At 38.2% G+C, this 24,824-nt stretch overlaps 1 protein-coding gene across 1 annotated transcript in view; it reads right to left on the reverse strand.

The window, feature by feature from the left end:
* The window catches only part of RORB (RAR related orphan receptor B), a 137,943-nt gene that overhangs the window by 23,213 nt on the left and 89,906 nt on the right, over positions 1 to 24,824 (reverse strand). Inside the window, exons 2-4 of the mRNA XM_071448569.1 lie at positions 17,976 to 18,061; positions 13,588 to 13,729; positions 10,196 to 10,597 (exon numbers count right to left, since the gene is read on the reverse strand). Of these exons, the coding sequence (XP_071304670.1) occupies positions 10,196 to 10,597; positions 13,588 to 13,729; positions 17,976 to 18,061 (630 nt within the window). The remainder of the gene's footprint in view (positions 1 to 10,195; positions 10,598 to 13,587; positions 13,730 to 17,975; positions 18,062 to 24,824) is intronic.

Here is a 24,824-nt window from a genome sequence, read left to right on the forward strand (position 1 = left end):
AGACTTGATTCTGTGAGGATTGCCCAGTGAAGTAAGCTATGCAGAGAAGTTAGTGCAACAAACTTGGATGCCTTCAGATGCATCAAATATCACCTGCCCCTCCCCTGTGCCCTTCTGTCCCTGGTGTTGGGGTGGGTAACATCCCTGGTCCCTGGTCAGGGTGGGTAACAGGCACCACGTGAGTGCACAAGGGACCACTCTGCTCAGTGTCACTGGGCATCAGCCATCGCCTTCGCGGCTGAACATGGGACTGGGCTGTGGCTTCCTCCTTTCCCTAAAGCTGTCCGTCTCCTTTGCCTACTGAGTAGTCACTTCTCCAAAACTTGTAGGAGCTCAAGTGTCTGAGACTGCTGCTTCACTTCAGTGGTGCTGCAGAGTAACTAAAGAATCATTGCACAGCCCTGACAGAAGGACTGGGGAGACAGAAAGACTGCAAAAGCCCTATTTCATCAACAACAGGCCAAAAGCATATGCTTCAAGAGAAGAACAATAGCACATAAACTTGGGACTTTCTGTTTCCAGTTTTGTTTGCTCTGGCAGGCTTCCCCCTGCCCCAGCCCCCTCCTTTTTCTTTTTCTCCTGCTGTAGTTTCCTATTTTAGATTTCAGGAGTTACCTCTCAAAAGGCACTTTTCAAAGACTACCCATTGCTCAAACATTATTAGTAGAGTAGGAATTGCTTAAATACAAGTACACACAGAAAACTGAACACTGCAACCTAGACAGCAATCAAAATTGGCATACCACAGACCCACAGGGATCTACCATCAGCTGATAAATCAGTACTGCCTTTTTCAGGCACTTTCTTGCAAAATTCAGAGATCTCCAACTACAATAGTGAAGAAAAAATCCAACTTGAGGTCAAGTACAATGCTGGTGGGGATGGATGTAATCCATGGAGTGCACACAACATTCACCAGTTGTGAATTTGGCCTGCTAAGTGGAACTTATCTACAGCAGCATTTGTTTCCTACAGGCTCCTTAGTTCTTTCATTTGTGTCTGTTTTCTCAGGAGACCCTCTAGTTTTTCTCAGCGTTCCCTTCTTTTGCACAGGGAACTGAAAACTTTGAAGTTTGCCTTCTAAAACACTGATAATCTTCTTCAATTAAAATGAATAATGAATCTTTAATTTGCCACTTACCCGTAGGATCCAGTTGGGTAGCTAAGAGCTTATCTCAGCTTATATCCTAAGTTGAGCTCTTGTAGGGATCCACTTTGAATTAATGCTGCAGTAACATCACAGCTTTGGCTGGCTGCTGTAAGCATACATAACAAAACTCCAGCCAGGCACTCTAAATAAAATCTCTGTTCTAGGACCTAAAAACTTGCCAAGATAGCATTGGATCAACGCTTTTTTGTATGCTAATTCAAGGATATTATGACTACAAAATGAAAATTTTTGAAAACTGAATCATTGAATTCAGATTATTCCTAAATTCTTTGACAGTTGTAGAGACAGTGACAGAGCTAATAAAGTAAAAATACCTCAGTGGTTGCTGTAAAACATGAATAATAGGTCTTGTTTTTTTACATGAACTGGATGAAAAGTTTGATTTTTTTTTTTAGAAAAACAGGAACATTTTTTCCTGAAAGTGGTTGTAAAAAGCTCGTTCCAGTTTCCATCTGTCTGTGGCATTCTCAATGCCATAACACAAGAAAGTATTTCCCTTTAAAAAACAAGCTAGTTTCATAATCCCTATTTGCTTAATAAATTTGCAACACTACACAATATGCAGCCTAGGAAGATAGTATGAAACATAAAAACACTCATATGAGACTAGAAGTGCTAGAATTGAGTTCAGGAATAACATTTACTTTATGCTTAAGTTACTGCATGTTTAACATCACAAATGGAGTCCACAAAGAGTAAAAGTTACGTGTGTGAATTCTCTATTTTGTCTCTCTCCTTCAAAGTAAATCAGTGCTTCGTTTGCCTTTCTAAAAAATGCTAATAAATTAATAGAAATGACAATACAATGGAATGAAGTCCTTATCTTAAGGAAACTAGAGGATGGAGCTAGAATTCTGTTAGATCCTACAGGATTTTTATAAATGCTTAATGGTCTCTAGTTAGTGATAATTCTTCTGGGACTCAGCCAATTTAGCAAAAAATTAGAAGATATTTAACTGGCAAAAAAGCACTAGCCGAGGAAATAGCTGGAGTTCAAATGAACTCTAAAGGCACCATATAATTACCACAAATTTATTGAGATGAGCTGTTTCTTAGCTTCTTCTAGCACAGGTTCCACAAATAAACCCTTATATTAAAATGAGACTGTTGTGAAACAAGAACGTGGTTTTATTTTTTACAATAAAGCATACATTACCTGAAGTGGACATTGTTCTCTATTAAACTGAGAAATATATATGTAATAATTAGAATATTACTGCCTTTAAAGCATGTTTGTGAGGGTTTGCCCTGTCATAGCCTGCAAAAAGCTGAGAGAGGTTAATATATCTTTTAGCACTTGTTTCACTGTCACAGTCCTCAAATTAGCTTTCTATGATTTTAAGCAATCTATCTACAGAAACATGTTAAAAAGTAATGGCAAAATAGTCTACAATGGTTCTACTTTCTGGCAGTGTGGCAAATGAGTTGGATGAAAGTGATGTTACTGTATAGTGTCGGAAAGTGGAATAACTTGGTTATCATAAACAATGACAGAATCATCACTGATCAAAAGAAAAGCCATGCATGCAGTCAAAAGGAACACAAAACAGGGCTCCACACCTTAATATCCTGTATTAACTATTCCCATTTACTTGTGACTTTCATTCCTCAAAGATTACTGCACTATAAAATCTACATTCTGATAATCAGTTTCAGCATTTGTCTCTGAGCCCTGTGTTTTGTCATATTGAATTTTTCCACTGTGCACAACTATGTTCCTTTCTTGTGCATTTCACTCGAATTCCTTCTCATAATTTTTCACTCTTTTATAAAGGAATTGTTGCTGTTCTGTGAAATAAAGTATCAAAAGCTGAATGGACTGATGGAAGACATCAGTACCTACAAAGATGGAAACAGCATCACAAAACAAGCAGAATTACCTTATTCTCAGGAATAAAGTGGGAAGTAGTGAAGTGCATGAAGTGAGTGATGAAAGATAGCAGACAGAAAGCACATAGTGTGAAAAACTGGACTACAGCCTTGGAAAGGCAAACTCAGGATGCTGCATGTATACTGGGAAAGAAAAAAGTTGTAAACCCAAACTTCTGATGCCTTCCTTGTGCCTTAGGATTAAGGAATGATCAGCCAGTGCCGTCCAGGACGACAAAGAAATATAACAAGGACTCCAGGTTAAGCTCTCAGAAAGTAGAATCACCTTGTAATTATTGGAGCTGACTGCCCAGAAACACCAGACAGAAACACTGGTGGGAAAGTTTACACTAAATCCATGAAGGGGTTACACGGAGGAGGATGGAAACAAGCAGCCACTAATTCAAACCATAGCAATTCTGGCAGATAGTGTGCCACTTCCATATACTACAGTGATTCCTAAAACATCACTGCTTTGACCTCTCGATTCTCGTCTGCAGTTCCCTGCTTTGTGAGCTGTGTGTGAGTCATAACCCCAGAAGACAACATACTTCTTCCACACATCCCAGCCCCTCTTTGCTCTGGCACCTCTCCAGACTTCTTTTTTTGAGCATTACTTGCAGAAAGCCATCTTGTCTGCTATTGACATTGCTGGTCCAAAGCATATGACAGGGAACCAGCCACAAGTCTGGTCTTACGACTGGCAGCAACAGCACTTACCACACCATTGGATCTACCCTGATCTTCCTGTGTGATTTGTAATCTGACAACATTCACAGCACAATGTTATTCCTGAATAGATTGCCATGATATATGGTAATATATGGGATATATGATAAGGTATTTTACATATTTCGACTGCTACAAATGGTTGATTTCTAACAGCTTTTTTCGGATGCTCAGTAGAATGAACATATTTTGCCAAGTTTGGTCATGGAAGAAAATATTCTTGTCTTTGGAGAAAAGGAGTAATTTCAAATACTTTAAAGGATTAGAAATTTGATCTCTTTAAATTATATTATGATGCTTAAAAAATGTAGGCTATAGATAAGGTTGTTTTTAATACCATTCAATGCATAATTTTAGCTCATTTGTAAAACAAGCTGAAGTTCTAAGTGAGCTGAAAGGGACACAGAATTGAAATGCGAGCATATTCTGATTGACATCTTTAAATAGGTAATGATGGTAAGATATAGTGCCCTGATGGCATGCGCATAAAATGCACATGTTGCATTTTTAAATGCTCACTAGATGGCAATATTGCTTCTCTTAAATACAGCTGCCATTTTACAGACAGCAGTCCTGTAAAATTTTGACTGTCACCTTGATAGAAGGAATATTAAACCATGGCCTGGAAAAAGAAGTGGAGAACATTACACAGGACTAAAAAACATAATTTCTGTTTTACTGTGGGGTGGGTGGTGGCTTTGTAAAGGGAACATAAACATAGATGCTCCTGTCACCTTAGGTATGGGCTTTAATTGGTGAGCTCGCTGCATTTTGAATGTGGTTTGGAGTGTCCCTTGAAATAGCATCTAATTGACCAATACATGTTCAGTAATGTTAACACTTGATCTGGCACAGGGAACAAACCTTGGAGATAAAGAGAAGGGTGTTAAGGAATGAGAAATGCTTATCACATGGAGAAGTGCTTTCAAAACCAAAGCACAGTGGACTTTTTAAGATATCAGTCTGATGGTGATATGCATTTATATATTGCATATCCAACATTAAGTCTTGTGGTCATTCATGAAGAGTATAGACATAGAGGAATAAACTAAATTCTTGTTAATTTAGTGAGGAGATTGCTGAAAGGAGAAAGGTGTGGGACTGACTTTCAAACAGATCTTCAGCAGGGGACTTCAGAATGTTTACAGGTAAAGATCTCCCTTCAAGGAGAGAGAGTGAAATAACTCCTGCTTGTACAATATCGCAGCAATGGAAATTAACTTCACAGAGTGTAAAACTGTTCACTGTGGTCTTGGGATGAATGTATTAATACAGCTAAATTACAACTAAATTACAAATGCACAGAATGTCATTTGTGGTTACCAAGAGGACTTTTTTTTAACCTATCCTGAGCAAGTTGAAAAAAAAAAAATTAAGGTTTTCCTTTACTATCACTTTTCAGTCTATGTGTGCAGGTCAAAAGAGCTGTGCCTTACAATATAAGGCAGGTGATACCTCCTCCAATCCACATTAGGCATGTGTCCTAGGGAGTTACTGCCCACCCTAAGATACACATAGCAGGGCAGGCTTCGAAGGACTGGGGAAAGGGAAGGCTCACCAGCTTTACTTTAATTTTATTAGAAATGTAAGGTCTCCAAGCCACTGGGTACAAACAGGCCTGATTTTGAAGAAATGTCATGTAAATACATGTAAACAATACTTTCATCTATAATTATAGAGGCTGGGCTGTGTTATCTCCTGTACACTCCAGAGGTGTCTTACTGACTACCTACATAAACACAGCTACAGGGCACCCTTAAGTTTGGCTTGCAGTGAATGCTTAACCAATCTGTTTTCTCCATAACAGCTGGCTAATCATTTCATCTAGTCCTTAAGAAATCACAGGCTGGCAATCTCAACTGCAGTTAAAGCAGGGAAGCCTTTCCATTAACTTTTACAGACCAAGATTGGAGGCACATATTTAGGGAGGAAAATGCAATATTCAGCTCAGTGGCAGATAATATTATGCACATATATTTAAACAAGATAGTCTTTTAATTTCACCAAGTCTAAAAATAAGCCTTTAATGCCTCATAATTTAAAACCACACTTGGGAGAAAGCATTGACACCAGGAACTGGAGCTCCCTTCTCACTTCAGAATTTCCCACCCACCAGCTGACCTCTATGATTTGCTGTGTGAGGAGAAAGCCTGCAAATGACCAAATTCTTGCTTTTGACGTGGCAAGCAGATTTCACCCCATGGTTTGAGCTCCCACTGCATAATTTCTGCCTCCCCAGATGTGTAGATGGTACACTGGTCATGGAGAAAGAGGATGATGTTGCCAAGTCCTTGGCAGCATGAGTCCTTGAGATGTGGGTGTCTCCCACGCTCCCAGCTGATGGAATACACCTGGATCATGCCACCCAGTGACACAGCCTGCCTAACTCAGCTAGTGACTGCCAGATGGTCACCTCACCTATTTTCTGTTCTGCCCACCCAAATCTGTATCAAGTGTCCAACAAGATGCTCTGACTTAAGGACAAAAATACATCTCTTTAAAGTAAAGGGATCTGAACTGGAAATGCACTTGATGACAAGTTGCGGTTCTCCTCTCTTATGTGTATTTATGAGGTTTGGAGTGATGTCATTATGCTTTGAGGGATTTTTGTAACAGAAGTGGAATATTGAGGGCTGTGCCTAATGGGGAACTACCTGATTTTGTACAACTTCTCTCCATCATAAGCTCTGACAGTTACATGAGAAATTTGTGACTGTATCTGAAAATGCTTTTTGTTACACTTAACCCTCTCTTCCATAGGAGGCATGGAGGCATTGCCTATCCTGCTTCTCATGGAGATCAGATAATGTGCAGTTGTATCTAGGCCTACGTAACTCATTTGGAGAAATATAATAATACCAAGTGTGTGTGACAGAGCCCTATATAACTTTAATCTGTCAGCATGTCTTTCTCCTACACCTATTTGCTAGCACAATAGATAGATACCAGTAAGCATGCAATACAAGAAAAGCGATATTTTCCTTGCCATTCCATTCTAATACTACATGTCAAAACAGTTGCTATGTAAAAAATTTTGCATTTCAAAACTGTTAAGTTGAACAATTTCCATTTCCACTACAAAGTCTTCTGTAGATGAATGTATGTTTGTGAAAAAGAACACTTTCACATTCAAATTAAAGCATAGAACTGTTAAAGATCAAAGTAGCTCTAACCATTTAGATTACTTTTTGGTGGAACTAGAAAATTAACATGTGAAGAAGAGCATGTAAATGATGTTTAAATTATGTCATAGAGTGTCTTGGAAAATATTATTTTTATAACTGAATCAAACTGACAGGGAAAGGAAGACTTGTGACTTGGATTTTACAGAGAACTTACTGTTGGATAGCAAGCCAAATATAAATACTAAAGTAATATATGCAATTGCAGCAAGTATTTTAGGCCCAGCAGGGATCATTATTAGGATTTGTTTTGCAAGCATTTAACATTTTCATAATAATCTGAAAGAGAAGGTTCATAGCAGGCTAATTAAGAGACAATTCTAAACTGAAGGAAGTCACAAAGCATCAATGAAGACTGAGACATAATGTGACAGGATTGAAAGAATTAGAAAAATAAGAAAGAGAAAATGATACTCTAACTTGGAAATGTACAGTCAACTACATCTTAACTTAAAAATGCCCTACACAGGATAGAAGTAAGTTTGAAACAAAGTATTAACACCAAAGCAGTAAGCGAATTAGATTTTGGTTGACATGTAATCAGAAACTGCATAGATTACTTTTGTTCTGAGTGCTTGTGAAGAAGTCTGCTCCTTGGAGAGTTTACAGAAACTTCCAGGAACCCAAGGATGAAAGAAGTTCCCACACATTCATTCGTGAGGGAAAAAAAGACAATAGTTGCACTCAAGATCAGGCAAGTGGCAGCTGAGATTGTGCTTATATACATAAATTTATTTGAAGAGTGTAAGGACCAGAAAAAAGCTAAGACTGGAAATTTCTACCTGGTAGAAAATCATCAGTGCAGAAAAGAAGCATCATGATCTGGGATACTTAGTGTTTCGCTAGATCACTAGACATGTTGGTACAAAGAAATTTCCATCAGCCACAAGTATCAATGAAGCATAGCTTTTCTATCTCCTATATATTCTCCATGATTTCATCTAACAGTTAAAAGCAGTAACATCTATTTAGCATAAGTTGAGTTTATTCCTAAATGTCACTGTAGTGAGATGCAATTCTGCAGTGAAATCTAAGCACACTATAATATGAAATCAGCATATCCCAGGACTGCAAGACTGCAGCTCTACAGATGGTCCAACAATCCGCTGCAACATTAAGAGACATTTTCTACTTCTTTTTAAACACTGAAAATATCATTTGCCTGTGCACTAATCCAAATATTTTATGGTGCATCTCTTCCAGTTGTCAGCTGATTTGTTATACTACATTATCTCTCACTGTCTCCCTTACCCCTCTGCTGTAGGTGCCACAAATGAGAGACAGCATACTTGTGTAAAATCATAGCAATTTAGGAGCCCTAGTTTCAATTTCAAAAGGAAAAGAGGTAAATCCCAGAGCCTCTGCATTTTGCCATCAGCTCAGAGACAGGCCATTTGCTATGTAGCACTCCCTCTGCTCTGGGTTTTTCCCTGATTTGTGTGCTTCAGAGGAGGATGATAACTTGGAAATGTGGGGTGGATTTATGGCAGGATGTTTTAGAGCTAGGAGAGAAAAAAAAGGGTGAAAAATGAAGAATGTTGTATTATTTCTAAGTGAACCTGCAAGAGATAAAAGTTATCTTGATTTAAGTTAAAAAGATAAAATTTTGATTGTCTGAAGTCAAAAGGTCCCATTGACTTCAGGGGGATTCTCTGGCCATTAAGGACATAGTGGCCTTTGGCCATATTCTATCTTTGCACTCATTTCTGTAACTGAGCACAAACCCCAACTCATGGACTATCAGAACTCCTGCATTTCTGGACCTCCCCTGGGTCTCTCTGGAAACTGGTACCAGTACCCTTTGGCACTGGGTCTGCAAGGAAACAGCTCTTAAGGACTGTTTACATTGCCTCTCAGCTGGTTTGCAGCATTGTAATCTACTGTTGCAGGACTGAGGTATGCACAAGCCACATGTGAGTAATATTCATATGGCCATGAGAGCTGAGGGAGCAAATGTTCATCTCCAATCTTACTCTGTGGGTGTACAGTTTTATTGGACAGTGGCCTAGGCCAAATGTGATAATAAAGCAGGTCTTAATAAACAGAGTGCCAGATAAGTTTTAACTTTCTCCTGGACAATTTGCAGCTAAAGCACACAATGTGTTATAGCACTCCCTACAAATAAGCACGCAAGGGCAGAATACATGCTATCAATTTTAGCGGCAACTTCATTTTTTTACCAGACAGTAACTACTATATATCCCACTACTGTAACCTATATTGAGGGGAGGCCACAGTCCTCAGTAGGACTGAGCACAAACACATTTACAGATCTCAGTGTTATCCATGTACATGAGACAGCAAAGTTAGACCAGAACTACAGGGTTTTTTCCATGATCTGAAATGAATTAATTTGTTAAGAATGCTCTTGAAGATGACTTTTTACCTTCTTCTTTTTTTTTTAAATTAAATTCCATTAACAAGGTGTTACCCTTTGATTAAATTCTCAGCCACAACCGATTCAGCATATTTCACTTCTTCAGGTACCTAATTAGGATGCCAATCTTTGTTCATGTTATTTCTTTGTAATAGAAGTAGTACTTCCAGTGGCTTTGGTGAAATACAACTAGAAGCATTAGATGAACAGAAATCCTCCTTAGACAAAAATCACCTTTAGTCATTGAGTTTCTAACAGCCTCACCTCACAGAGGGGTCTCTGTCAGTTGTCAAAGATGAAAGCAAAGGGACAAGCTCTCCAAGGTCTTTGGGCAGAGAAGCAGGGATATCCGCAGAAATACATTCAGAGTTTGTGCACTTTAGGAATTTAGTGAGTGTGCTCACATCTGTGCAGCTGAAGTAGGAACTGGTGTTTTTTCACAGTAAGTACCCTAGAATTTGCTGCTATGGGGATTCTGGGTGTTGACAAGAATATGGATAGTTGGCTGAAAAGATCATTTAACCCTGCCAGTAATGAGCTCATTTGAAACAAGCCCCTTCTAATTATCACTTGGTTATGATTGATTCATCACATGCTTTGATGCTCTTATTTAATAAACAGAAATGAACTGCTGGTTTTAAGAACTGCATAACTTTTAGTAAAAAAAGAGCTGCCTTAATGTTATGTCAACTAGTTCCAGACTTATTTTCTTTCCCATACTCTCTGTACGTGTGTGCACACACACGTGTGAATATGTAACTATTGTGTACCTCTGTATGGAATGCCTGTATGACATTTTAATGAAGACAGTACTGGATCTTAGCTTATATATACACATTGCACTACAGGAATAAGAATTTTTCTTACCGATTTCACTCATGGATATCCCTGGAGCTAATTGCCCGCTGTTGAAAGAACTATAGGTAAACAAGTTTGGTACAGAGGTGAGGTCATAGATAGGTTCCTGCTTTATCTGTTTGATTCCAGTCATGTCTAAGCCAGACTGGTCTGGGGAGGGCTGGGCAGAATCCACGTTGTAATAGCCCTCAGACTTGGGCAGGTCGATGACGTGCCCGTTGGCGTAGGTGCTGCCAGTTTCGCTGTTCAGATTGTTCAAGCCATTGCTGATGCTGCTGCTGTAAACCCTGGCCAGAGCTTCTGCCTCACCACTCTGCTGCTGCCGCTGCTCCTGCAGTCGCTGCTGGTGCTTCTGCACTTCAGCATACAAGCTATCCCTCTGCTTCTTGGACATTCTTCCAAATTTCACAGCTGAAAAGCAAAGCACAATGTGAACCATTGTCATCTTTAAATTTTTCTCGATTCCCCTCAACCCCACCACTCTTCTGTCATAAACTTTCAGGGTTAATTTTGCTGTGGAAACACCTTTTTCTGTGGAAATGAGAAAGGATGCAAAGCTTTGCATCACTTACATCTCATAAAGGAAAAAATATTGTGTACTTGAACTTACCAGCTGACAACAAGAGCTCCTGTTTGACAGGAGGGCCTCAGTCAAGCAATTCACTTCCCACTATGAATGTTAAAAAGACCATGCATCCTTTTATATCTCTGTGTTCTCTGAACAACCATCCAGAGCTGCATGAAATGTACAGTCTGTGAATTCATATCCATTTACTAACTTTCCACAAATCTTTACACAGTACACTAAGAAGATTAGTATTCTGGGTGAAAACAAGCCCCAAAAACTTATTATCGTATCCTCTCAATGGGGTGTTATCTTCCAACTTTAAAAAAAAAAAATTACGGGTTAGGACCTAGAGGAAAATAACAGATTTGAAGGTAAACAGCACAAATGAATGTTATCTTTTCCACTGAGCAAAGTCTTAGGGATTTATGCAATCTCCATTTCAATAACCTTCATGCACAAATCCATGCACTCCCTCTGATGAGAAAGGGAGGAAAATATAAGAAGGTAAACCATTTTCCCCAGAAACAGGGTTCATTACACCGAGATTGAAATTTTCAAAGGTGACAGGCTGATTGCTGTGGAACTACGAGGAGTAAATTCACAGCCTGCATATACAGTAGATCACAGCTGATTATCACTCTCCACCCCCATCTCTCTATAAATTCTGGTCTTTTACTGGACTAGATCTTGGGATCTTAGAGCAGAGACAGTTGTTAATTGTGCTCTAAAACGAATGAGAGATACATCCAACAGAATTCATCAGAACAGGTAAGGGGACATAGCTCCAGAAATACAGAGTTCTACATATTATGAGGTGTATTTTCTATATTGTGTATTTCCAGTCTGTCTGAAGTTTGGATCAATTCAGAATCATATTTATTAGCACATGACTCTCATTTAGCCCTTGAGAAGAGTATGAACTTATATGTGGATAAATATAAAATTCTTCATTCAGGAAAAAGAACAGAAGAAGTAGAGCACAATATTAAAATACAGTGCCAGAACAACAAGGTGACAGCTGCTTTATTTTCACTTTTTTTTTTTACATCAAGAGGGTTTTTTTCTTATTGCCAACCTCAGTTTAGTTGCAGCCCTACATTCAGGCTACAAGTTACCTCACACAAACTCAGCCTGCCCCTGGAATCAGTGCATGGTATGCTGCATATCCTTATGGACAATATACAATGACTGTATTTTAAATAATTTTGAATAATGCAATTGTATTTTCTTCAAATTTAGGGCCTCGGCAATAAAACCAATGTTTATCCTCATTATATATTCATTAATTGGATTCTCCAGCTGCTGTCAATTAGCATCCTGCCTCTACGTGATAAAAATGCATTTATTACATGGCTGAGAGGTAAAAATCAAATTAAGTTTTCTGTCAAAAAATTCACACACCCAATTTTAAATTTGCAAGAGCTGTTAGTAGTCTTAATCCTAAACAATCATAAAGACCTTTACATCAACTAGGACAGAACAAAGTGATGCTGTTGGAAGAATCTCCTTTTGTCTCTCTGCAGTGGTCCCTGAATTACTGGTTGGGAAGATGGCACTGTCAGTCACATTAAAATGCTCCTGTGATTTACCTTAAATCATTGGAAGATACTATTTTCAGGAGGAAAGCATGTGCTGCTAAATTTTTGAAATGTTACTTCTTTAATCACCATGAAGAATTAGGAGCTAAGGTGTCAAGTAAACTGGGTGCTAGGACCAAAAAGAATTTATGGACTAAAGGCCCTTCCCAGGCGAGGCTGGTAAACAAGTAACTTCAGTGAGGCATAAGACACACAGAGGTAGAAGAAGACCTATTATGGTCCAAATTTTGACAAGTTTATAGTCTGTGGACTGTCTAAATAAATAGTTCTTTATGTAACTTCTCCATCAATGACTCATTTTAAAAATACACATTTTGAGTCAGCATTTTAAGAGAGAAAATTGCTTCCAGGAAATTGAAATTAATATAAACTGCTTAAAAAAATTAGAACATTTTCCTCTAATACTTTCTCACTATATGAAACATGTTTTTGAGCTGGAAACTCCCTGCACGAGGAGTGGTGCCCAGGGCATGTCAGCTGTGGGCAACTTTGCCCAAGCCTCCCATTGTCTGCAGCTTTGGTGTGCTGCATGTTCTCAGCCTGCTGATATTGGCTGGTCCACCACCACCTGGAAGGTGGAACAGAGCTCTACAAGGAGCACAGGATCCTGAGATGGCATAGACTGTGGAGCTTTCCTCTTGCATAGGATATACTTTCAGTACTAAATTAGGAAACTTTCTTCTGCAGACCCAGATAGGGACAGGAGGCAATGTGCAAGTAAAAGAAATGGGGTTTCTTCCAATGCAAAATATTTGGTCAAGTGCACTGAAAAAAAACAAACAGAAACCCCTAATGATATCAAGGTATAAATTTGTGTAGGGTTGCATCTCCTTACTACCAGGTCTTTAAAGATCTCAGGGAAATGGGTGCTTTCACACATCAATATTAAATGTTATGAAAAATGCTGATGCTTAATGTAATACTTAATGTAAACCCACCTCACCAGAGATGACTTTTTTGTGCTCTGTTCTTTTGATTAGAGTAACATATTTCACTTCTGCTTCTTTTTGCTCTAAACTGATACTGCTCTCCATTTTGTGATTTTTCTCACCCCTGCCCATGAAAATAGCCTTCTTTGTTAAGTGGATGGCAAAGATTGGCTCACAGCGCACGCATTACAAAGCATGGAGCTTCTCCTCTCTCTTTTTGCAGAAATCTACTGGGAGTTTAAGTAAGTCAGCAGCGAAGAAAAGTTTCAAAGGGCTTAGATGTGAAGCACGGATTTGACTCCTTACCATCTCGAGACATTCCCAGGGCAAGACATTTCTGCAGTCGGCAGTGCTGGCAGCGATTTCTGTTGGTTCTGTCAATTAAACAATTTCTCTGTCTTGGACAGGAATAGGATGCATTGTTCTGCTGACTCCTCCGAAAGAATCCCTTGGGGCAAGAGAGCAGGAAAGACCAAGCATTACCATGAGTACATTTATGTGTGTGAGCATGCATGCAGACACACACACACACACAGACAGAGGAGCATGCAAACAACTACAGCAAACCTCTGTTTAGAGCACTGCTACTTATGCTGTGGCTCTGCAGATATGGTGGTATTGTATTAAAGAACATCTAATTATAATAAGGAGAACTTTGTATTATTCTGTAAAGAATATCATTCTGCTTTGTTAAAAACTAAATTATGTTACAGAATGCATTTTTACTATGCAATAATGACCCCGTATCATCGAATACTTGCTCCTAATAGAGGAAAAACTTGTAAGCATTTGTAAGAGATGACTTCAAAATACTTGTTTGGACATTTCTCCCTTTAATGAAGAGACTAACTGTAACTGTAGAGGTAACTGTTACTGGGTACACATAGCATGAGAAGCTTATGTCTCCTGTTCACTTTTACTTGGCAGATGTTGATCTGATCTGGAGAGGCATATGATTCAGGACTGAAGGGATTAAAATTCAGTCTTCACAAAAGCACTAGGATATAATGACTGTATCAAGTAAAGCCAACACACAAAGGAGAAAGCAACACCTTTAGGCACTACCATGAGAATGTAATGGTATTTTCCATGGGCTGTTTGTCTAGAATTCTGAGGGCTAGAAGGGAAGTATATACACCTAGGTCTTTATGAGCTGCCAGCTGCTACGAGGTGGTGCCAAGAGTGGCACCAAAGGTGCTTCTCCTGTTATGGTAGAAGTGACATGAAGCAGCTGAGGTGACAAGAGGAATGAAACCAGGAGGTGAAGAGAAATGAAAATAAATAGATCTATACCAAAAAAAAAAAAAGGTCAGGAGTATCTGTAAGTCCAGAGGGAAAATAAAGTAGAGAACTCCCCTAACCAGTTTGGCAACTTTAAATGCAAGCAGTGCAGGTTGTGGTGGGAAAGCTGAAGGATAGCCTGGCCACTGGCTATAAGTAGTAAAACAGCAGAAATATTACTGCAGTTACACCAGTCACCAGAAGTGACACCAAAGTGCTTGTGCCTTTCTGGGGTGGCTTGCAAACACCTTGGAATAAAGCCAGAAAGTAACAGCTGACTTCATTTATCAGGCAAAAAATAGGGCATCTCTGCAGAGGTTGACGGATGTTAACACTGAGCAATGGACAAAGTCACAAGGTGACAGTGCTACAGGCCTCAGCTCACTTGCTACAGCTTATACATGAATTCTCTCTCAGGTCCTGGCAAGCTGAATGAGGGTGGTGTGGTGTCAGTGACAGTGACAGGCATGGTGCTCCACCAAAGCCAGTGTGAGCACAGAGACCCACCTGAACTGGGTCGAGCTTGTTCTATCAGTGATTACAGTGTATCTAAAATAAAAAATAAATTTTATGACTCATACTTTTCAGAAAATAGATGTCCTTTGAGGGAACTCTCAGAAAAATTCTGGTGGAAAGTTAGCTGATCTTAGATGATCAAAACTTTCCTGATATAGTAGAACTGCCTTTAATTTAAGACTAAATAGATGTTAATCGTATATGTCTTTGCTGAACTTTATAGCCAGTATTGGTTTTGACTTGTGAAGATTTTCTGTTTTCAGTTTTAGATTTTAGCAGCATCTATGGATTTCGAGAAAATATTAATTCAGTAATGTTAAAAAAACACTCAACTATTTAGCATTGACAGTGCTTTCTCCTGCAGTACTTTTTGTTCCCTTTAAGGTTGATCTCATCTCAGAGGAATTTGTTTCATCTTTGCCCTCCTTAGGAAAAAAGGACCATATAATGTATCAAGGGTTACATAAGAGAATTAATTTACAGCGGGTAATTAATTTTTCTGAGGAGAATTTTATGTTCTCATTCTCCTGCATAAGATCTAAATGTTGTTTTATAAAATAGAGATAATACTTTCATTTTATTTTTATGTTATCTTTATATAGATTTGGCTACATTGTTTTAAATTGGAATAATCCAATTTTGTGTTAAGAAAGATGTATTTCATAGCTGAGGAGCTAAAGAGTCAAAGACAGATTTCTCAATATGGGCAACAAGTCTTTGAACAGATCCCTTCAGCCACCACCCACAGCCAGTCTGAGAAAGGAAATTGCTGAATGAACTGCTTTCTAATTCATGACAAAACAGTGATGGAAAGTACTTTGCTGTGGGGGAAGGCACAAGAAATGATAAAAGGCTTCTTAGTGAAGAAGTAGTTGCAGAGATAGATGTGATGCAAACTCATCTTCAAGTTTCACCCTTTCTGTAAGAATAGTGTCAGACCTGCAAACTCACTCAGCGGGTCCAGCAGGCCCACTGCATGTGCACATTCAGCATAAGGCAGGCATGCATACAAACCAACAGCAGTATTTCAGATGACCCTTAAGCACTTAGAATGTGGATCTGCCACAGTATAGCTAATGCAGCAACACAGAGTTAAAGGATTTTCTGTTCCTTGAAGTTTGCAGCACCGCCATTGGCACTGTAATTCTTGGATGCAGTATCCACCAGGCTGCCAGGTGCCTGGCTCAACATGTGTGCATGCTTGTGGAGTGATTCCACCCTCTTTCTTCCACTCATGGCCTCTATTCCTAATAATTTCAGGTTTCCAACAAACCGAGACAAAAAGAGCCAGAAATGATGAGTATGCAGGCTGAGTGAATAGCTATTTAAGTGCTGAGCACTTAAATGGATAGCAGAGCTGCACTGCCAGAAACAGTGCTCACCTTAACAGGGAGCTCTGACAGACTGGGATGCCTCCCAGTGGAACTGACACAAAAAACCGACACCTTTTTTTCACACAGGCTCACAAAACAAGATTAGACTAATTGATCTGATACAGCAAAACTGGCACAAACCCAATAGGGGTTAAAACTTAAAAGTGGAAGAGAATCTCTTTATCTCAATAAGCAGTCTACTCACTGAGCACAGTGGTATCATCTCCTCTTGAGGCACACACAGGGGCTAGCATTAACCCTAATTATTTCTATGGAAGACTATACCCCTAGACAGTCTGTGGGCTCTGAGTACTGAGAGAAGATGCTCTTTTTCTGCTTAAAGTAATTTCCTTCCATAGCTTTTGTGCCAATTTTGAAGTATTGGATCAATTAGTTTAATCCTGTTTCATGTGATCATCATAAGAAGATGGTTATTTCTAGTCTAGTGCCACAGTAAGACAAAGACACACTGCAAATTGTTCTGTTTACAATTGTCAATGTTCCTGAAAAAAACCCTTGATCTTTACCAGTTGGTTCTCAATGTACTGGCAGTAAAGCATTTCTTTTGCAAATGGGTGCACCCAAATTTTCAGATTTTTTAGCTACTCTAATACTTTGCAAAGCATTAGCTACAGACTTGTGATTTCACACTGCAATAGGCACCCATTTTCCAATGTTCTAGCTTCTGTGTTCCACGTACAAGAAATCAGAGACACTGTCTCTCTACCTTTGCAATTTCCCATTTACGATTATAACTGAAATACCAACATGTGGTATGAAACTCTTGTTTGTCATGAGTAATAATGTAATTCCTTAGATAATAAAATCGCAGACAATTTTTAAAATTGAAAATTGAAGCCTTTCTTCTCATTGATTGGGTCTGATTTGCATTATTTGAACTAATGCCTGAAATAATATGTTGATATGTCTAAGCAGCAAGTTTATGCATTTCCCCCTCTCCACCCCTTTTCTTAACTTCCAGTTCCCAGCAACTGCTCCTGCACTAATGCCTTTAAGAAAGAAGACAAAGAATCCTTTTACATGGCTCATAATGTAAGGCATTCTTTCTTTTTGAGATTACAATTTGGTCTGCAGATTGTGCAAAAGGAGATAAAAAAGGACCCAAATCACACCTGTAAGCTCTCAAAAAAGGCTGACCAGAAGTAACACGCTAACTGTAATGCTACATGGGTTGTATAGGGAACAAGATAAGAAATCCACCTCCCTCAAAGCTGATTTAAGGTAGAACAGGTGTGACTTCCAGTTGCCAGCCTATATTGGTCTCAGCACTTACACTGCACCAGATGTAATTAATTCATGTTTCAAACAAGGAGGTAGCTCTAAAGACTATTTGATAAAATGGAAAGCAACTAGGAAAATTAGGCATGAAATGTGTCTTTATCATCAGTAGGCTTTACAGCCTTTGGCACCACTTGTTTGAAAGCTTGTAAGAGTGTATCATTGTACAGAGGTGCCTGAGGCTAATGCAAATGATGATGACTGTGCTGTATTAAAATCTCATACCTTGCAGCCTTCACATGTGATGACTCCATAGTGTATTCCAGAGGATTTATCACCACAAATTTTGCATGGTATCACTTCAATTTGTGCTGAAAGAGAAAACAAGGCAGATATTTTGAGTATATAATTGTATTAATTTCTTTTTTTCTCAAAATGAGATCTTTAGAAATAGAGAGTAGATAACCAGTTGAACCCCAACAATACAAAAATGCTTTGTATTGTATGTCTGTTTCTGAATGCTTTTGTTTGGCAAATTTTAAATGCTTCACATTATGTAGTTTCTGCCACATCCCACAAAACTCTTCAACATTTTAAAATGTCTCACAATTAGTAAGCTTTTTCTCATATTCCTTTTTTAAAGTTTTTTTTTTTTTACTGGTTAATTTTATAATTATTATAAATGATTATTGCTAATGACAGTCATTAGGGGTCCTAAAGAATAATCTGGATTGTCCTTTCCTACATACTTCAAATATTTGTGACTTTCCATTTTTCTGAGGTAGAGACACAGGGTGTATTTTGATGCCCTTTTTAAAGAAGAGTAGACATGATGAAGTTTTCACTTTCTTCAAATTATGTTCAAGACATGAAGATACCAATACCACTGTCAGAGACGGGCAGGTAAAAGCTTGCTTCATCTTCCTGTCTTCATACCACTTGTTTTAATACTAGGTCATTGGCAGGCCCCCAGATGGAGTTTAGGTAGCCAGTGGCTATGTACTGGGAGAGTCAGGTACAGCCTGAAAAATGTTTACATATGAATGTGCTTCAGATCCTTTTATAAACATAGTGGTTATCTGATTCTGAGAAGGAAAACACATTTCATTATCTTTTAAATTTTTTTTTGTTAATGCAACTGTTTGATTCTCTCAATTACTTTGAATCCTGTGTCTTTCCTTTGATGATGCTGTAAGAGCACATGAGACATGTTAGGAAAAGCTGTGCCTTTATTTAAGTCAGATGAACTGAAAAGAAATGTTAAACTTGTTTTCTCTCCCTTTCATTTTCTTCTGTGTAGGATGCATCCCTCCCTGCTATTCTCCTCCTACTTTTTTTTCTCCTGGCAGATGCTGTTTCTCCATGCCCAGGGCAGGAACAGCAGCAGTTCTCTGCAACTCAAGTCATCCATCAAATCCTTGAGTAGAAAAGCTTTTTTAGTAGAGCTAGCCCAAGCACAAGGATAGGTAACTGTTAGTACGTTTAACAAGACACGGATAACTCTAAAATGGATTGAGACAGAGAAACAAGATTATTGTCCAGATGCTAATCCTAAAAAGAGAATTCCATTTCAAACTTGTGGGCTGTTGAAAAGATTAAAAAAACTGGAAAAAAAAGGATGCATAAAAATGACTGCAATTGTAAGCTAGGCACTAAATATACTTGCACAGTGGATACTGTGAAAATATAATCATATAGCCTGGATTATGCCCTGTTTCTACTTATGATTATCATTTATCTCTTTTAGCAGAAGCCAGAAGTTTCCTTCCTACTACTTCCTTCCTCCCACCACCTTGTAGTTAAACAACCAAAACTCACTACTGTGTACCAGCGAGCCACCACCACCACACTTCCCACTGAAAGGTGCATTGCATACCCTACTCCTTTATCCTCCTATTTAGTGCAGAGGCTTAAGGGGTGAACTGCACAGTTTATTAGTCATTATTATTTGCAGGCCCTCTACTTTGGAAAGTCAATTAACTATTCCCTTGGGACAGCATATTCCAAGGGACCCAGGCAAGAGGAACTTATGGACGGCTGAAGAGACTTTAACTCCTCACTGTGAGCTCATTTTCCTGACATACTCTTTCTGATCTAGCATAATTTTAGGTTCAGGCAAGTAAACCCGTTTTAAAACTGCTCCTAATGCATGTTAGAGGGAACAGAGGGAACTCCTTAACAGAGTTACTTGCAGTTCTTTGGAAATTTTTCCAGGTTGGTCCTGCTCAAAAATTCCTATGCCTTATGCCCACTAGGATAAAAAACCCCTTAAATATGTGCCTCCAGGCACTGCTGTTTGTGAGGCTACTTTGAGTAACTGCTCACAGGTCTCTGCCTGAGAGTCATGTGGATGGAGGAAGTCTCAGCTCTGGGACCATGTGCTGCTTTATGTTATATTGACATATGTCAATGTCAGAGGCAGGAACTTCAATGAGAAGAGAAAGAAATCTTCAGGAAAAGACAAGACAGAGAAAAAAAAAACACCACAAAAATATCAAGGTACTTTTAATGTGACTTGCATATACCATTTGTAACTCTGATAGGAACAGAGAGAGAAGAATTTATCCTGAGACACTGATTGCAATTAGCACAGTACTTTTTACTGTAAGCAAACAACAATTCCATGCATGAGTCTCAATTATAAGCTCTACATTCATGGTATTTGTGGATCAAGTCCCTAAATGCTAAGGCTTTGGGTTTCAATTAATATGTAAAAATATTTTAGACTTGTGACTCTTCAGTTAATTCAAACCTTTATTTGAAAATAACCATTCTATAAATTAGTAAATTCATTTTTTTCTAGGAAATTGCAACCATTTCTTGTTAAGACAACTCACAGAAAAGACATCCTTAGGACACAAAAGGCATTTGAATAAGTTTGGAAAAGTGTATTTTGCTACTGTCCCCGACATTTCTTTAATGAAAGAGCCAAACAGTTTCAGGATTCCTAACAGAAATCTTGATTGTACAGGCCAGATAAAAAAGAAACCACTGTATTCCCAGAAGAGTCTTGAGATACTGTAATGAACATAGAGAATACCATGTTTCTTTTGCAGATATAATCACAGTTCACAGACTGCAGAATATTCTGAGTTGAAAGGGACACACAAGAATCCTCAAGTTCAACTCTTAAGTGAGTGGCCTGCATGGGGATTGAACACACCGCCTTGGCATTAGTAGTTGACACAGGGTACTGCACTTTTTGCACATTCTGGTTTTATTTGTCCACCTATGATCTTATGTTATTTTATCTTATGTTATTCTTACTCCCTTCACCTATTAAGCTAACAAGCAGTTCAGGGTGCTGTATATCTGACTTTCTTTACAGCTATTATAAAATAAGCAGCTTTCTTCTGAACTCCTTAAAAATATAAAATGCATTGACCAAGTGCCACTTCCTAAATATTGAGGGCAAAAATTAAATGAACAAACAATATTGGAGTTGCCACAATGGTAGCTTTCACCAGCACAGGAACAGAACTGACAAATTCCAATGTGATAAACTTGAAGAAGGAATTAGAGCAAAACTACTTAGCTCCACTTTGAAAGCCTTTCCACTTGTCTTCTCACCCATTTTCCTCTGATACTATGAGCAAGAAAAATGGCTCCCACCTCTTTTCAAGCAAGTCTCAATCTGAGCCCACTTGTCCAACTTTTCAGTAAGCACGTTGAGATGTACCACTCAACAAGAGCCTGCAAAACTACTATCACCCTAATGTCTAAGAAAACATTTATAATATTTGCTGCACAGTGATTGCCCCCTACCACCAGCTGTAGCATAATTCCTCAGTACCACAGAGTCAGGTCTCTGCAGTATTAATCTCTTATTCTATACTTAAGTTGAAAGTTCTTTAGGACAGGAAACTGCCTCCAGTTTTATGGGACAGTCTAGAAAATGTAATGCCACAATGGAAATTAATTAATTCTACCTGACTAGTAATTCTCATCCACAGATGATGGGATAACAACCTGGAATCTAATTCAGTCTCTTATGAAAACAGAAAGTAGGGTGGAATTGTATCAAGGAAGTAAATCTAAAATTGTCTCACATATTTGAAATGAACAGTTACATATAAACAAATCAGTAATTAGAAACATCTTCAAACAAAACATTAGCTCAAATGTGCTGCAAGAAAAATCAAAAGCACACTGCTGGGTTTTCTTTTTTTCACCAATAGAATATTACACATGGACAAAAAAATCCTAAAGGCAGGAAAATAATCAGGTTTCAAAAGTTATGTGGGTGAAATTAGGAATGAATCTGTAATGGGAGACAGTTTTCTGAATTCCTCTTGAAAGGAAGGTAAGAGTCAACAAGGCAGTTAACATGTCAGATATGTATTTGTGGGGATTGTCATTCACATGCATATGATGCTTAACAGAGAAAAACAAAGCTCATATTTTATATAATTTCAGTTTAATACCTGAAGAACTTCACTTGAGAAAGACAGGACTATAATCTCACAGACCTGTAGCTTTGGTTTAAGGGGGAATAAAGACTTGAGCTTTCAGTATTTACTTCTTGATCAAAAGAGACTAATAAAGCATGCCAGGAAAAAACTTCGAAAAGGAAGTCCATTCTCTAATCAGTAGATCCAAGAAAGGTTGCACTTGGAAGCATCAAGGCTAATCAGAAAACTGATGGTGGAAAAAATCCAACTGCTTCACCTTTCAAGAATTCCCATCACCCTTTTTTTGGAGTTCCTCAAAAATTGCTGGTAGATTGGCCTAGTTCACTTTCATGTTTAGATTCTCAACTGATTTCAAATTAAGTACATCCACCATTTTTATCTACTTGCCAACTCTGCCTTTTTTATCCTGACCTCTGTGAGTAGGAAATGCTTTTTTTCCTTGCATGTAACTGTCAGTAGAAGTTTCCATGGTAAGTTAGGCTGGCAATGAGATCTTGGCATCCCCTTTGCTACTGGAATAGATGTTCTCTAGCTTCTCAGCAAGATGTTAGGTGCTTTGCATTTAATAATCTGAAAATATACAGCTGAGGATACTACTTATGTTTAGAGCCTCTGTCATACATCATGCAGTGAGACCTATATAGTTAGTAATATCTCCGCAAGTTAATTAATTCCAGATAATGTTAATTAAAGTCTGTAGATACATTAGCTGTCAATCATAACCCAAATGAGCCATTAGAGGAAACCAATATAGTGCAGTTAACCCAGAAAACTAATGTTTTCATAAAATCTCAGCACTTTTGCACAGAGATACATTAAACTCTGACTGTGGGTCTGGCCCCTGGATTTGTTATAGCAACAGAGACTCTCTGCAAAGCTGATGGTTCTCAAGTAAGCCAGTACATCTCATGAGCACAGATGTACAAATCTCAAGAAGCAGCAGCGCTTGTATATCTCTGTGTCTCAGTGGGCATAGATATTAGATGTCATCTGTACATAATATATAAAAACGTGTCTTGAGTATCAAGGTAAGCAATAGCCCTAGAATTTGGATATTGAGAAATCTGATAGATCATTGCTCAAAATAGAAATTGGGTACATTAGTGAAAAAATGAATGTTTTTTCCAATAAGTGCATGCAATAGTCATGTCGTATTTCTTTCACTGTCTCACCTCCTAGCTGAGGTTCTTTTACTTTATAAACAATATCAATTGGAAAGTTATTTGGTAATATGTTTTCTTTTCCCCTTCCTCTTTCATGACTTTCCAGTGGGGAAAAAATGAACAAAAAGTACCCCAAAACAAAACCCAACCCAATCCAACCCAAATTAAACCACGATAAATTGTATACCAGCTCCCCTTACAGATCAATTCTGCCTTTTGCATGCCTACTCCAAAGACTACTGAAAAAGAGTATTTTAAAACCTAAAGCTTTTTTCATGGCAAGTTTTTATGTAGCTACTCTCTGCATCCTTATTGTGTGCATTTAAAATCTATTAAAACAAAAGATCAAACCTTAGAAATATGTGTGATGATGACTGTAGAGTGACGAAAAGTTTTAAAATGATGTATTAGCCTTTTTGCATATGAAGAAATATGCTTATATCTGCACTGTAAATACATACTTTGGAAGATGTCTTCCTGAGTTCCATGGCAATAGTAATGTTTACTGAACATTGTCAAATGGTATGAAATAGCTGAATATGAGTTGAAATGATTATGGCTGCTCCACAGCTAAAGGTAATTTAAAACTGCTCATATTATCTCATCTTTTTGTATCTTATTGCTACACAGTAATTTTGGAGCAAGTCTGGAAAGAATTATATACTTGCCTTTATATTCACCAGAGAAGGTGAAATTATAAGGAGAAAAAATGAGCACAGTATAACAACCTTAAGTACTAATAAGCACTGAAGTTAGAAAAAATGTTTTGTTCAAAAACTGTTTCTTTCCTTTCCTAAATGTAATAAGTACAGTGGATCTAGCACTATAATTTAACAATTTATGAATAGCAGAAAGTTGTTACATTTGTGATGATCCAGGGTTACAGATGACATGAGATTTTCAGATAGATTTAATATCTTTTATTAGAGCAAGAGATACATTCTTTTTAAAAGAAACACTTTTGGACCCTTAGCTTTTTTATCATAACTTAGATAGGAGCAAAGACTTCAAGCCTCTGTGAGGCTGGGTGTTTCTTTGTGAAGCAAAGCCAGTTGTGAGCAAAAAAAAAGGCAACAATTTTAAGAGCAGTGATATAATGTTGGAGATGATATATTTTGGATCACAAGATTTTTTATTTTCTGCAGACCTAATTATTTCAATTAATTAAAACAATTCATACTTTGTAAAAAATGTGTAAATTTGTAAATTAACAAAACCCTTGGATTTTCACCAGGTTATTACAAGATCAGTGATGCGATTTCCTGGACTCCAGAAAAATACTGTACACTTTGTTGCCATGAATGTCAGCCCAGCCCTCAGTGAAACACTAAGAGATTAGGAATCTGACAAAGGTACACAAATTGCTACCTAGAAGCTTTTTTGTTTTTTTAATTTGGACAAAACAGAGTGGTTGAAGTGTTAAACAAGCATAAGTGTTTCCCAGATTTTTTGGAATGGTTCACAGACAAGGATGGCAGCAGAAGAGAAGCAGAACTGCCTGCATCCTCTGCTGGGCAGTGATGAATAACACAAAAGTACAGCCCATTGTCCAGATCCCA

The sequence above is a fragment of the Agelaius tricolor genome, unplaced genomic scaffold (genome assembly GCF_023055355.1).
Source record: "Agelaius tricolor isolate 1412-34295 unplaced genomic scaffold, bAgeTri1.0.p SCAF_27, whole genome shotgun sequence".
Taxonomy (NCBI): Eukaryota; Metazoa; Chordata; class Aves; order Passeriformes; family Icteridae; genus Agelaius; species Agelaius tricolor.